General features: G+C 43.1%; 1 protein-coding gene across 5 annotated transcripts in view; it reads right to left on the bottom strand.

The window, feature by feature from the left end:
* The window catches only part of LOC134351022 (netrin receptor UNC5D-like), a 924405-nt gene that overhangs the window by 13651 nt on the left and 895538 nt on the right, over window positions 1-15216 (bottom strand). For 3 of the 5 annotated variants that reach the window (XM_063056996.1, XM_063057001.1, XM_063057000.1), the window contains exon 15: window positions 8787-8954. The exons of 1 other annotated variant lie outside the window; for it this stretch is intronic. In XM_063056996.1, the coding sequence (XP_062913066.1) occupies window positions 8787-8954 (168 nt within the window). The remainder of the gene's footprint in view (window positions 1-8786; window positions 8955-15216) is intronic. One more of the 5 variants, XM_063056997.1, reaches the window with a different exon arrangement.

The raw sequence follows: 15216 nt of genomic DNA, 5'->3' as shown, positions 1-15216 counted from the left end.
TATTGTCCTGACTTCTCCCCATAAGTTTTGAGGTCTTTACTCAGTAAGAAACTACCAACTTCTGCTTTAAATATACCCAATGACTTGGCCTCCACAGCTAAATATGGCAAAAAAATCACCACTCTCTAGCTAAAAAAATTCCTGCTCATCTCTGTTCTAAGGGGACATCCTTATATTTTGAGGCTATGCCCTCTGGTCCTAGTCTCCTCCACTATAGGAAACATCATTTCCAGATCCACTCTGTCTGGAGCTGTAAATATTGGGTAGGTTTCAATGAGATACCCCGTCATTCTTCTAAACTCCTGCGAGTACAGGCCTAGATAATTCAAATGCTCCTCATGTATTATCCATTCATTTCCGACATCATTCTTGTGAGCTTCTTTTGGATCTTGAGTCCTTCTCAGGCAGTCCCTGAGTCATAGAAATTATTGGCTTCCTCCCTTGTTCTTTGGCGGCTAATCGGGCAAGAGGAAGGTCAGAGCCAATTAAATGTTGGATTTATTACTTCAGGAAATGATTTTTAACTTATTCTTTCCAATTCTGCTCAGTTGGCTACTCAGATGAAGAAAGGGAAGCGAAATCAGTTGAATTAAAATATTCTATCCAAATGTCGGCTGTCTAACTTTTTGGTACAGTAGATCAATTATTTTACTAAATAACTTCTTAACTAAATTTAACTTTCTAACTAAAGTTGCTTACTAACTGCAACTATGAGATTCCTCTGAGCATGAGTACAGATGGTTCGCATGAATAGAATAAAATTAATACAGGGCATTAAATATAGATTGATTTTTGGGACTGGGCCGGCAGACAATCATTCCCTTAGCGTGGCTTTACGTAGCTGAGGCAGCTCAGATATGCGGCTCGCAGGGCTGCTGTCTCACAATTGTAGTGAGCCCAGTTCAATTCTGACTTCCTGTGCTCCTATGTGAAGTTCATGCGTGCTCCCTGAGACGGCGTGGGTTTTCCTGAATGCTCTGGTTTCCTCCCACTAAAAGTGTGTAGCTTCATTCCTGGGTGTTTGGGGTCCTGTCATCGGCTAGTCGGCGGGGGGTGGGGGGGGGGGTGTCGGTATCGAAGATTGGAGCCCGAAGGTCAAAGTTGAAGCCCGATGACTGAAGCCTGGAGACTGGAGGCCTATCCTGGGGCTGGAGGACTGCCCATTGATGTGGGTGCGTGGGGGTGGGGGGAGGAAATGGGGCTTATTTTGCTGCTGACTTGCTGCCTGTCGTGTTCTGTTTTGTTGCATTCTCTGTTATTCTGTCGAGCCCCGTGGGCATCCTATGTTGGAGCCGGAATATGTTGCGCTGCCTTGCGGGCTGCCCCCCCTGCACATCCCTAGGTTCGTTGAGAACACAAAACACACAATTCATTGTATGCTTCAATGTGATAAATGAATCTTAGTCAGAGTCTGGTGGACTAATTGCCCACTGTAAATTGTGAAATGATCGCCCACGTCATACGACATTTCACGGAATGACGATGATGAATTGCTGACAGTAAACTACCACTACAGTGCAAGCCATTAGAATTTGCAGGGTACTGATGGAAATACGGGGGAGAATAAAATGCGATTAGCTTAGGATTCACGTAAATGAGTGTTAAGTAGAACTTGTGAAAAAAAAATTGATTTCTTTTGGTTTAAACCAGGCCTAAATGAGATGCCATTAAGAATCAGAATCAGGTTCATTACCATTGACGTATGTCGTGAAATTTGTTATTTTGTGGCAGCAGTACAGTATGATAGGTAAAATAAAACAGAAAAACATAAAATTAAGTAAGTAGTGCAAATATAGGGAGGTAGTGATCATGGGTTCATTGTCCATTCAGAAATCTGATGGTGGAGGAGAAGAAACAGTTATTAAAATGTTCAGTGTGTGTCTTCAGGCCCCTGTACTTCCTCTCTGATGGTGGTAATGAGAAGAAGGCATGTCCTGGGTGGTGGGGGTCCTTAATGATGGATGCTGCCTTTTTGAGGCATCACCTTGTTGAAGATGGAGGGAAGGCTAGTGCCCGTGGTGAGATGACTGATTTTACATTGCTCTGCAGCTTTTTCTACTCCTGCACTAATCCAGCCGACTCACTAGATATTGCCACCCATTTGGGCACCTGGGGATGGGTGGTTACCACAGTTGTGTTGATACAGGTTACGGGTTTGAGATTGGAATTAAATGATCTCCAGGCCAACAGCACCGAAACAGAGTACATGGTCACTGTTCTGATCACCGAGCACCCGCTTTCACTAATCCCTTCATATTCTCCACAGATCCCCATCCACACCTGCTGGTTCAAACAGCCATGGATGCACTAGGAGCATGTTCAGTGCCCAATTAAACGATTAAACCATACATCATGTGAAATAATGGGAGAGCGCAGTGATCTCAGAGAGTTTTGCGGGTTGGAGGAATTTCCAGGGCTCCATGGTGGCGTAGTGGTTACAGCTTGGGGAGTCTGAGTTTGGAGTTCAATTCTGGTGTTGTCTGTAAAGAGTTTGTACGTTCTCCCTGTGACCGCGTGGGTTTCCTCCAAGTGCTCTGGTTTCCTCCCAAACTCTGAAGATGCACCAGTTAGTAGGTTATTTGGTCATTGTGATAAAATAGATGGGTTGCTGGGGTGGTCCAGAAGGCCCTGTTCCGCGATGTATCTCTAAACAAGATAGATAAAATTGAACGAATTGTGAAGAGCATTTGAAAAACACTGCATTGGATTGCCAGAGCCAACACAGGCCAGTGGGTATAGAGATGATGAGAAAACAGCACGAGGTAGACCATAGAGAGTAGAGTTTTGGATGAGCTCCTAGCCCTTGCAAGGAAGAAGGCAGGTGAGCATTATATCTGGAATTGAAAGCATGGACAAGAGTATCACTAGTAGTTTGGATGGGGCAACTCTAGAGGTGTTCGTACAATTGGTGACATTGGCAATGGAACAGGTATGAATTTATTTTGTCAGCAACAACCACTCACTAGTTTTTCTATAAATTCTACAGCAATTGAATGAAATACCACAAGATACCTCAGATGAATGGGCTATCTCGATACAGGTCAGTATCTTACAATGCAAAATGATGTTGATAGGGGCTAGCATTGGTGTCACACAGTTAATCAACATCTCCTGAAATAACCAACATCGCATGAGCTGAATAAATCCACGGGGAATTTTAATAAACTCTGTTAAGGCAGTGTGTATAACAATGGCAGTGAGACTGACAGCAACTTGGCTTTGAGGATTGCGGGACATCATGGACTAAACCTCACACTGATCCACACTTTAGGACAGCTGCCCTTGAAGGTAGAGCATTTAAAATTCCTGGAGAAGGGTCTCGGCCCAAAGCGTTGACTGTTTATTCAGTTCCATAGACGATGCCTGACCTGCTGAGTTCCTCCGGTGCTTTGAGTGTGTTGCTTTGGATTTCCGGCATCTGCAGGCTTTTTTGTGATCAAAATTTTCAATATAAGTTTGACGTACTTCACTCTATTTTTCAGTGCTCTGATGTACATGTGACAAATGAAGCTAACCTTTCTAATATTTTTTCGAACATCTACAACCATTTTACTGTTGTTATAATGTAAAAATGACGTACATTTTTACCTTATTCAATCTGAAGTAGTACATCTTATGCAAATGAAGCAAAAACATTCATACTGACGAATGGAGAAGATGGTACTTCAGTCAGCTTCACCTCATGCTGGATCTTTATAAGATTTATCTAATTAATTCTACTGTCCACTGACATTTAACCTTACCCTCTCATTTTTAAAAAAAAAGTCTGTCACGAGTCTTGTGGCCCATCAGGCCAGTGCTTATGCTGGTTTCCTTACCCTCTCATAATGACATAAAAATGGTGCGTATTGTCTACAAATGGTAGCAACGGCAGATTCAGGCTAGTTGGCAAACAAAATCTACTCTTACATGAGGAAAGAATGCTTACTGATGATGAAGGAGAGATGCAAAGGCAGAATATACTTACCCCTACCATTCTAGATCACTGTAAGATACATTTCTGGTGTAGACTTAGTGGGCTAATTGGTCTCATTTTGTGTCATAATGATTCTATGATTATGACTGTGAACTATTCTGCCACTGGAATTAGTATCTAAAACCCTTCAAGGTTCTGAGCAGCTTCTATCAAACCACTTTGCTGGTTTTAGGTTGAGCGTTCCTAGTCAGTCCACATTCTTCTCTGCTGGTTTTGTCCTTGGTACTTCAGCCTTCGAATCAAACAGCATAGAAATGGGCCCTTCGGCCTACCATCTCCATGCTGACCTTTGTGCCCACCTACATTAAACTCATTTGCCCACATTAGCACCGTATCCTCCTATGCTTTGCATATTTGCCTGCATTAGGACCACATTTGGACCTACTTGCTGACAATAGGATACTGTATACTTCTGCGGCTTGCCTAACTGCTTCTGTAACATAATCATTATAAGGTTCCATCCCCTCCTCTTGCTGTGCATTCTAGTTTTATTAAATTAGAATCGCGGAATCGTACCGTATGGAAAGAGGCCATTCTGCCCAACTTGCCCATGCTGACAGTGGGCACCGTTCTGAATTAACCCCATATCCCAGCACTTGGTCTAAAGCCCTCAATGATTAAACTTAGATCAAAGCTTATCTAGACACTTAAATTCTGTCAGTGGCTCCACCTCAACCACTCTCCCAGAAGGTGCAATCAAATTTCTCCCTTCACGTCCACTCCATCATCATCCTTAAAGGTACTTTGCTACACATTGGAGCAGATTTCTATTGTTGCCTGGTTTGAAAATGGCATTGCCGTTCTTCCTTTCGTTAAGCGGAGGAAAGAAGTCCTGAATGCCAAATCCACTAAAATAACGCAGGATGAGGCCATCGAAGTCTTGGCTTCCCATGCTGTTTGATATTCATGGAGGTGAGCCTGAACGTTTGGGAGGAGTCTAAAGGGCAACTTCTTCTCTCAGAGGGAGGTCCATATACAGAATGATCTACCAGAGGAAGAGGTCGTGGCAAGTGCATTCATAACTTTTAATAGACACCCAGACAGGGAAATGAATAGGAAAGGCTGAAAGCGTGAGGGGACAAAATAAGGCAAATAGGACCAGCTTAGATGGAAACCTCAGTTGCCATTGACCCTGTTTCTGGCCAGCACGGTAACAGGGCCGTCTGGCCCAACGAGCCCTCGCTGTCCAATTTCACCCATGGGACCCATTAACCTACTGCCCCGTGCATCTTTGGGGTGTGGGAGGAAACCGGAGCACCCCAAGGAAACCAACGAGGTCATGGCGAGAATGTACAAACTCTGGTGCAATTGAACCCCGCCGCTGGCACTGTAACAGCGTTACGCTAACCGCCACGCTACCGTGCTGCCTCATGATGCCATAAATCATTTCCTTCGACAGAAATGTGAGAATTCACGTCCTGTTCCAGCAACTTCAATGCCAACAATAAGGCTGAGGGAATGCTGCTTTGTCGGCAGTACTTCCCTTTGCTTGGGAGCTAAGGAATAAAATACTGCCTGCTCTTCAAAATCCATGTAAAAGATTCCATGCTGTTATCTTGATTAGGAGTGGTGTGCCTTGGACAATCCTTACACCCCAGTCAACTTTATCAACAAACAGATCCGTCATCACGTTGTGAGACCCTCTAAATTAGCTGTCAAATTTTACACACCACAACAATAACTACATTTTAGATGTATTTAATTCACTGTGGGTCAGTGACTGCTTGAGAGGGACCATTAATATGACCACAGAAATTCATATCCGTCTTTCAAAGGCTAGAACCACCAGGGTAATTTAAAAATGGTTATTGATTGGATTTGAAATGCCTTCCGAGTACCATGTTTAATGCACTATAAGGCCTCTTGCAGACTCTCACATAATGAGTAAAAGTGATAAATCAGCGATTTAACACTTCAAGCCAAAATCCTAACACCACAGGGAACAGTGCAAACATAAAGTGGTGAGTTACCTTTTTCTTTCTCACAGGTTTGCTTAATATTATGAAGAATATTATAGAGTGATTAAATTTGAGTTCATTTGCTATGTGCCATATCGTATGACATGGGTGATCATGGTCTTTCCGTGACCATGATTGTACTTGGTAAATTTTTCTACGGAAGTGGTTTGCCGTTGCCTTCTTCTGGGCAGTGTCTTTACAAGATAGGTGATCCCAGCCATTATCAATACTCTTCAGAGATTGTCTGCCTGGCTTCAGTGGTCACATAACCAGGACTTATGATGTGCACCAGCTGCTCATAGGACCATCCACCACCTGCTCTCATAGCTCGCCTGACCCTGACCAGGGGTGGAGGATCTAAACAGGTGCTACACCTTGTTCAAGGGTGATTTGCTGGCTAGCAGAGGGAAGGAGCACCTTACACCTCCATCCTACCACCCAAAGTTGAGTAGCACATACAACATGTTGCAGGAACTCAGCAGGTCAGGCAGCATCGACAGAGAGAAATAAAGAGACGATATTTTGGGCACAGACCCTTCGCCAATCTTGGTGAAGAGATTTGGCCTGAAACGTTGACTCTATATTTTGCTCTATAGAAGCTGCCTGGCCTGCTGAGTTCCTCTAGCATCTTGTGTGTGTTACTCTGGATTTCTAGCATCTGCAGACTTGTGTTTATGATTAAAGCTGAGGCCTATTTTTTTGAGACCAACTGCAAAATCAGTGGTTCCAGAAGTTGCAGAGGATTACAGGCTCGACCAGCTCCAACACAGGCACAAGCCTCCACCCCTTCGAGGACATCTTCAAAAGGCAGTGAGCACCTCAAGAAGGCAGGGAACCCTCACCATCGAGGACATGTCCTCTTCTCATTACCCTCATCACGGAGGAGGTTCAGGAGCCTGAAGATACACAGTCTATTTTCTAGGAACGCGCACAAAGCGATGGAGGAACTCCAGCAGGTCGGGCAGCATCTATGGAGGGGTATAAACAATTGACTTCTCGGGCCTGCGGCAATTTGTGTGCGTTTTTCAAGATTTCCAGCATTTTGCGTTTAAGTTTTAGGAGCAGCATCTTACTCTCTGCCATCAGATTTCTGAATGGTCCTACCTCAATATTCAGCTCTCCTTTAGTACAATCTACTTGGGTAGATAGGGCTCATCGGCCGTGGTTGGCAGCTCATCTAGGAGAAGGAAAACTCTGATCTGGGACCCCCGCAGCCTTGCAGCTGTACCCACTCTTGGAGAAGATTTTGGGAGTAAACCCTGAAATATCTGGAGCCAGAGTCCCTAAGGCAATCCTACACTGAGTTCAATGCTGACTGGCATCGCCTGTGACGCTGCTGGTCTCTGCCGTTCCTGTAGATTCACCCGCTGTGTTGGGGGGGAGCCTGCTCTCCATGTTCAACCCTGACCAATGGAGTCCCTCCAAATACGATCTACCTGTCTCTCTATCAATCTACGGGTATTTATTTATTCATTGTAACCTATACTATTTTTTTAATGTTTTGCATTATACCTCTGTCACAAAGCAACAAATTTCATGACATTATCAGTGACAATAAACCTGATTCTGATTCAGAAACAGCACAGAGAGAAACAACTTTATAGACTATGATTAGGATTTGAAGCACATGGTTGAGGTGAAAGGTCACTGACCGGAAACATTTACTCGGTTTCTCTCTTCATAAGATGCGGCCTGGCTTGCTGAGTTTCCCCCGTGCTTTTTAATTTGGGTTTCCTGCTTCTGCAGTTTTTAAATTTGCTTTTTAATTTGGAGCACTTTGCTGATCGAGCTATAGAAACAGATTACATTGCGAGGAGATACTCCAGGTAGAAGTGTCACAGAGAGCAGAATGGGACTAACTGGAACCCTTTTCAAAAGAAATGGTCAGCACTTGGTTGGACAAGTAAAGATAAAGACAAGGTTTATTTGTTGCATTTGAAAGGCAAAATGCATTGTTTGTGTCAAATCAAATCAAACCAGCGAGGATGGTGCTGGGCAGCCTTCAAGTGCCACCACACTTCTGGCACCTAATGTAACATGCCCACAACTCACTTACCCTAACCATTCATCTCTGGAGTGTGGGGAGGAAACTGAAATACCCAGAGGAAGCACACAGGGTCATAAGACCATCAGACATAGGAGCAGAATTAGGGCATTCGTTCACGGGCAGAATGTACAAACTCTTTACATACAGTGGCAGGAATTGAAGCCCAGTCTTACAGTTGGTACTACAGAACACTACAGTAAGAATACCTTCTCTTTGCCAACACAAAATCTACACCTGCACACCTGCTCGCTAACACAAATACCTAATCAGCCAATCATGTGGCAGCAACTCAATGCATAAAGGCACGCAGACATGGTCAAGAGGTTCAGTTGTTCAGACCAAACATCAGAATGGGGAAGAAATCTGATCTAAGTGATTTTGACCGTGGAATGATTGTTGGTGCCAGATGGGGTGGTTTGAGTATCTCAGAAACTGCTGATCCCCTGGGATATCCATGCACAACAGTCTCTAGAGTTTACAGAAAATGGTGCGAGAAACAAAAAATCCAGACAGCAGCAGTTCTGTGGGCAAAAACACCTTGTTAATGAGAGAGGTCAGAGAAGAATGGCCAGGCTGGTTCATGCTGACAGGAAGGTGACAGTAACTCAAATAAAGTTCAAAGTCAAAGTTAAAATTTATTTTGAACTTTGAGCTGACAGGAAGGTGACAGCAAACCAAGCAACCACGTGTTCTAACAGTGGCGTGCCGAAGAGTATCCCTAAATGCACAACACGTTGAACCTTGAAGTAGATGTGCTACATCAGAAGACCATGAACCTGGTCCAGGGAATGCTTGTGAAGCTTACCTCAAGGATGGAGGTATTGATGTGAAAGGTCTGCTCGTTGCCTTTGAGCTGTCGGACACAGATCCTACAGGAGAGCTGGGTTGTTGCTGAGTTGAATCTTTCCACTCTGAAGGCACATGGCAGAGGCTGCTGCTTCCTGCTCCATATTTGGGAAAAGGCAATTTCCTGCTGAGGAGAGAACAGAGAATCATCCTCCCATTAGAGTCTGTGCAATGATCAATTTCTGTGTTGACCCCAAAACATGAAGAGATGTGTACAGTTTTGGTCCCCCTTCTTTGCCAGAGAGTAGTGAATCTGTGGAATGCTTTGCCACAGGTAGCTGCAGAGGCAGAGGTTGACATATTCTTGACTGTTCAGGGCTTGAAGGGATACGGGGAGAAGACAGAAGATTAGGCCTGTGAGGAGAATTGGATCAGCCATGATGGAATGGTGGAGCAGACTCGATGGACCAAATGGCTAATTCTCTTCTATATCCTATTGTCTTATAGTCTCTTATTAGGAAAGATGTGACTAAACTGGAAGGAGTGCAGAAAAGATTTACAAGGACATTAGCAGGACTAAAAGGACTAAGTTATAGGGAGAGGTTGACCAGTTTAGGTCTTTATTCCCTGGAATATAGGAGAATCACGGACAACCTTTTCGCCTTCCTTTCCAGTCCCGGTGAAAAGTCTTGGCCCAAAACATCGAGTGTTTATTCCTCTGATTTGCTTGAAGAGTTTGTGTGCTATTTTATAAACTATTGAAGTCATACTTGACTTCAGGGGTTGCCTGAGTTGAGGATAACTCTCTGAGCTGACCATCCTCGAACTTGGTTGCTCCACCGTTAGGCACCTGGGCTCCAAGCTTTGAAATTTCTTTCATGACCTCTTTACCTCACTACCTTAATCTACAGGTCTGTCCGGAAACAGCCGACAAATACTGGGATCGCCGCTTGGCTGCAGACACAAGTTTGTGTTTCCTTTCTTTGTGAGAGTAATGCTGTGATCTTTTCATGCTTCTTTAAATTGGTAAATTGGCTTATTATTGTCAAATACAGTGAAAAAATGTGTCTTGCATGCCATCCATTCAGATCGCTTCATTACAACAGAAGATGATAACAGAATGCAGAATCGTGTTAGAGTGACAGAGAGAGTGCAGTGCTGGCAGGCAAGAGTTCATCTCATCATATCAGGCTTCTGTTCAATAGTTATAACAGCAGACTAGAAGATGTCGTGAGTCTAGTGGAACATACTTTCAGTTTTTATCTATAATCTTCTGCCTGATAAACAATAAAATCAAAGGGTAAGACAGATTACTTTGTGAATCGTGTATTTGTCTCTGGAAATTGCTTCGTTTTAGGGATACAGCTTTATAAGTTGTTGGTTGGGAGGCCTTATTCCATGCTGTATAGCTTTTTGACTCTTACACACAGCTAACAAACGCCTCTCAACTGTTAAACAGCTTATGAATAGCAGGTATAACAAACAAATTAGTCAATTATCTTCTTGTGAAATAGGATCAAAAGAAGTAGGAACAGAATTTGAGTTTGCTCTGTCATTCCATCGTGGCTGATTTTTTTATCCCTTTCACCTCCCTTCTCCCCGAAACATTAGATGCCCTTACTAATCAAGAACACATCAACATCTACTTTAAGTATGACCAATGACTTGGCCTCCACAGCCGCCTGCCGCAGTGAATTCCACAGATTCACCACTCATCTGGCCAAAGAAATTCCTCCTTAGCTTTGTTGATTTTCCAGTCCTCCAGAACTATTCCAGAATCTAGTGAGTTTTTTTTTGAAAGATCATTATTAATGTCTCCACAATCTCTTTAGCTACCTTTTTCAGAACCCTGGTGTGTAGTTCATCTGGTCCAGGTGACTTATCTATCTTCAGACCTGCATCTTCCAAATTAGTCACAGAAGTTCCAGCCATTTCTGCTAGTATCCCCTTCTAATCAACTTTGGCCATTCTCCTTCTCTCATGCCTCTGTAGTTACCTTTACTCAACTGCGATACTGATACTGTGCATCCAAATGTAGCTTCTCCCTCTCAAAATGCAGAGTGAGTTCTAATGTAATATGATTACTGCCTCCGAATGGGTCCTTTACCTTGAGCTCGCTAATCAATTCTGGATTGGTATTGTTCACCACATAACACCCAATCCAGAAGTGCCTTTCTCAAGCGGACTTAACCCCAGGCTGCTCTAAAAAGCCAACTCCCAATCATTTTACAAATTGTTTATCTTGGGATCTAGCACCAGTCTAATTTTTGCAATCCACCTGCATATTTTCATCCCCCATGGTCATCATAACACTGTCCTTTTTATATGCCTTTTCTGTCTCCCATTTCAATTTGTAGCCCACGTCCAGGTTACTGTTCGGAGGCCTGTGTACAACTCCCATCAAGGTCTTCTTACCTTTACAGTTTCATAACTCTATCCACAAGGATTCTACATCTCCTGATCCTATATCAGTTCTTTCTAAGGATCTGATTTATTTTTTTGGCAGTTAAGCCACCCCACGTCCTCTGCCCACCTGCCTATCATTTCAATACAATGCGTATCCTTGGATGTTAAGTTCTCAGCTGTGAGCTACTTCCAACCACAAGTCAGCGATGCCCGCAATGACGTATGTCAATGTGATAATAAACTAACTTTGAACTTTGACACCTGCCAATTTCTAACTGCTTTACAAGACTGGCTCCCCAAAATGCCCTCTAAAATCCACCAGAGGTTAATTGTGAGACAGAGATAGATAAACATTCAATTCATTGTGCTGGAATTGATTACATGTTTCATGGCACAATATGAAGCAGCAAGAATGAGACAGAATTTGGACATAGGCTGCTAAATGGTTTGGTAATGCACAGACACATTCCTCAAAGAAGTGCCGTATAACAGCTATCTTTAACAAGAGGAGAACCTAACCAGCTTCCCTTGTTATTCAGTACTACTGTCCATTTCCCCAGCACTGGTATCCTTTGACTCAGTTAGGGATGAGCTACAAATGCTGACTTTACCGATAGCACCCACATCTCGAGAAATAAAGAAATAAGGGAAAAAATTACATAAATTTCACAATGATGTGTCCATCCAGCTTTTCCTCCTCATCACAATCTTGTCTTCAAAAAATGAATGAATTAAATATGCTTTAAAGCAGCTCGCCAAGTTTCCAATTACTCTGGAAATTTGAGAAAGCTCTCTAGGTAATTTGACTATTAATAAATTATTTGTGCCGGAGAAGCTCTGTGGCAAATTATCCACGCATACTAAATCAATTCCTTTTAATACAAATCAAATATTTATGTTCAATTAACCTGTAATGAGTAAACTTGCTAGCACTGTAATTGTTTATGATGGCACCAGCTCACAACCCAAAATCACGGCGGGCATCAGCCTGCTAAATCAACATCGTTTTCGAGGAGAGATGCTCTCCGTCCCCCACACGCCAGAACTTTTTTTCTCTCCTCTCTTCTGCAGCCTAATATTGAACGTTCCTACCATCTTAACTACACGACACAGGAGCAGAATTAGGCCATTCAGCCCATCGAGTCTGCACTGCCATTTTTATTTGGCTGATTTATTATCCCTCTCAAAGGCATGTTTCTCCCCCGTACAATCAGCTCGCACCTACTTGGTTGTTTTCAGCTAAGTATAGACTAAATACACTGAAGGTGTTATGGTCCATAATCTCACTCATGGATTCTATTCCCATGCAAGTTCTCTAGGATACCTGGCTGGAAGTCCGAGAAGAGCTTATTTGCTATCTAGTATACACTTTTCTGAGGGGGACCATTCAGGATCAGAATCAAGTTTAATATTACTGGCATATGTCGTGAAATTTGTTAATTTTGCAGCAGTAGTATATCGCAATACACAATAAAAACTGTAAACTATGGTAATATAATTTACAGCTTTTATTATTATGCAGTATATATATATGTTAAATTAATTAAGTAGTGCAAAAAAAGATAAAAGAAATAGTGAGGCAGTGTTCATGGTTTCAATGTCTACTCAGAAATCTGATGGTAGAGGAGAAAAAGCTGTTCCTGAATTGTTGAGTGCCTTCAGGCACCTGTACTGCCTCTCTGATGGTAGCAATGAGAAGAGGGCACGTCCTGGGTGGTGTGGTACCTTAATGACGGATGCCGCCTTTCTGAGGTTTTGCTCTACGAAGATTGCCTCGATGCTGGGGTTTGACACAAGTCCAAAACCATGACAGGAACAAGATCAGAAATGATTAAAAGATGATTTGATCATCATAACAGATGATTAAAGTAAAGAACAACTCAAACGTTAGTTCAGACAGAATCTTTCAAATGGGAGAGAGAAGGTGAAAGCTTGGCTTGTTGACTCACACTTGGCTCGGGGTAGATTTTAAATACTGCACATATGCAGGATATGGAGATATTTCTGTACACAAGGCAATTTGGCCTATTGCTGGGAACCCTTGCCCTTTGCTCCCCATGGCATCATCAAATCCTTTGCTTAATATGTTACCTACAATGTTATGCCTGCTCAGAATGTTCTAAGACAGCGGTCCCCAACCACTGGGCCGCGGACTGGTACCGGACTGCAAAGTATGTGCTACCGGGCTGTGAGGAAACGATATGAGTCAGCTGCATCTTTCCTCATTCCCTGTCACGCACTGTTGAACTTGAACATAGGGTTGCCAACTGTCCCGTATTTGCCGGGACATCCCATATATTGGGCTAAATTGGTTTGTCTCATTCGGGACCACCCTTGTCCCGTATTTCCCCCGCTAAGGTAGAGCGTTGTTATGAAACCTTTCGTGCCGAAATGGCGTAAAGTGAACAAGCAATCACCATTAATTTATATGGGAAAAATTTTTGAACGTTCCCAGACCCAAAAAATAACCTACCAAATCATGCCAAATAACACATAAAACCTAAAATAACGCTAACATAGACTAAAAGCAAGAATGATATGATAAATACACAGCCTATATAAAGTAGAAATAATGTATTGTATGTACAGTATAGTCGGGGAGATTAAGCCAAAACCGATTTGTGGAAAAAAATCCGCACACAGGTACACAGGTGCCCGTGCAAGGCTTCATAGTCATGTTAGTCTTTCTTGGGGTAAACACAAGTGTCCTGGGATTTGACTGCTACTTTTGTCCCTTATTTGGGAGTGAGAAAGTTGGCAACGCTAACTGTAAAAGACATGTTGAGGTGAGTTTAACCCGACTTGAACACCTCCCCGCCCCCCCATCCACCGCCCGCACCCCCCCACCACCGGGCCGGCCAGTCCACAAGAATATTGTCAATATTAAACCGGTCCGTGGTGCAAAAAAATTGGGGACCCTTGTTCTAAGAGCTATACCATAGCAACAACACCTTGTACTCTGACTCTGAGATATATTTCTAACTTTGGAAAAGAATGGAATCCATTGCCCCCACTGAGTGGAACGTTTTCACGCTACCAATCAGGACAGCTTTAGCTCCTTTCACCTCTGGTTCATTTACCAATTACTATGAACTATGACCTTTAATGGTTGACTAATGGCGGGCCTTTAAATAGTTGTATTGTACTTGTGACTATTGAATGGTTTCCTTGTACAATAAGACAGAACCTTGAGCTCACAACCTACCTCATTATCATCTTGTTCCTCACTTTTGGGCCCCTAAAGGATGTGCTGACAATGGAGAGGGTTCAAAGGAGGTTCATGAAAATCATTCTGGGATTGAAAGGATTGTCACATGAAGAGCATTTGATGGCTTTGGGCCTGTACTCACTGGAATTCAGAAGAATGAGGGGTGACCCCATTAAAATCTATTGAATATTGAAAGGCCTCAAGAAAGTGGATGTGGAGAGGATATTTCCTATGGTGGAGGAGTTTAAGACTGGAAGACACAGCATCAGAATAGTGGGGGCATCATTTTAGCATGGAGATGGGGAGGAATTTCTTGAGCGAGAGTGATGAATCTGTGGAATTCATTGCCACAAGTGGCTGTGGAGGCCAGATCATTGGGTATATTTAAGGCAGAGGTTGATAGATTCTTGATTAGTCAGGGCATGAAGGGATATGGGGAGAAGGCAGGAGACAGGGGCTGAAAGGGAGAATTGGATCAACTATGATGAAATGCCAGAGCAGACTGGATAGGCCAGATGGCCTAACTGTGCTCCTATATCTTATGTTCTTAATGCTTACCTGCACTGCATTTTCAAAGTTCGAAGAACATATATTATCAAAATATGTATACTATGTACAACCTTAAGATTTGTTCCATTACAGGCAGCCACAAAACAAAGAAACTCAATAGAACCCATTAAAAAAGATCACCAAAGCACTTAGAAATGAAGTTCACAAAAGAGCCCACAGAGATGAAGCCAGCAGCCGATTCAGGATCCCGTTAGTTGCAGGCCGCAGCCTCAATTCAGTGCAGAGACAAGTAAACTTTGCAGAGCAGCAACTGAACACCAGCTCT

This window comes from Mobula hypostoma, chromosome 8 (assembly GCF_963921235.1).
Source record: "Mobula hypostoma chromosome 8, sMobHyp1.1, whole genome shotgun sequence".
In the NCBI taxonomy this organism is placed as follows: Eukaryota; Metazoa; Chordata; class Chondrichthyes; order Myliobatiformes; family Myliobatidae; genus Mobula; species Mobula hypostoma.
This window is presented reverse-complemented; position numbering and strand designations above follow the sequence as displayed.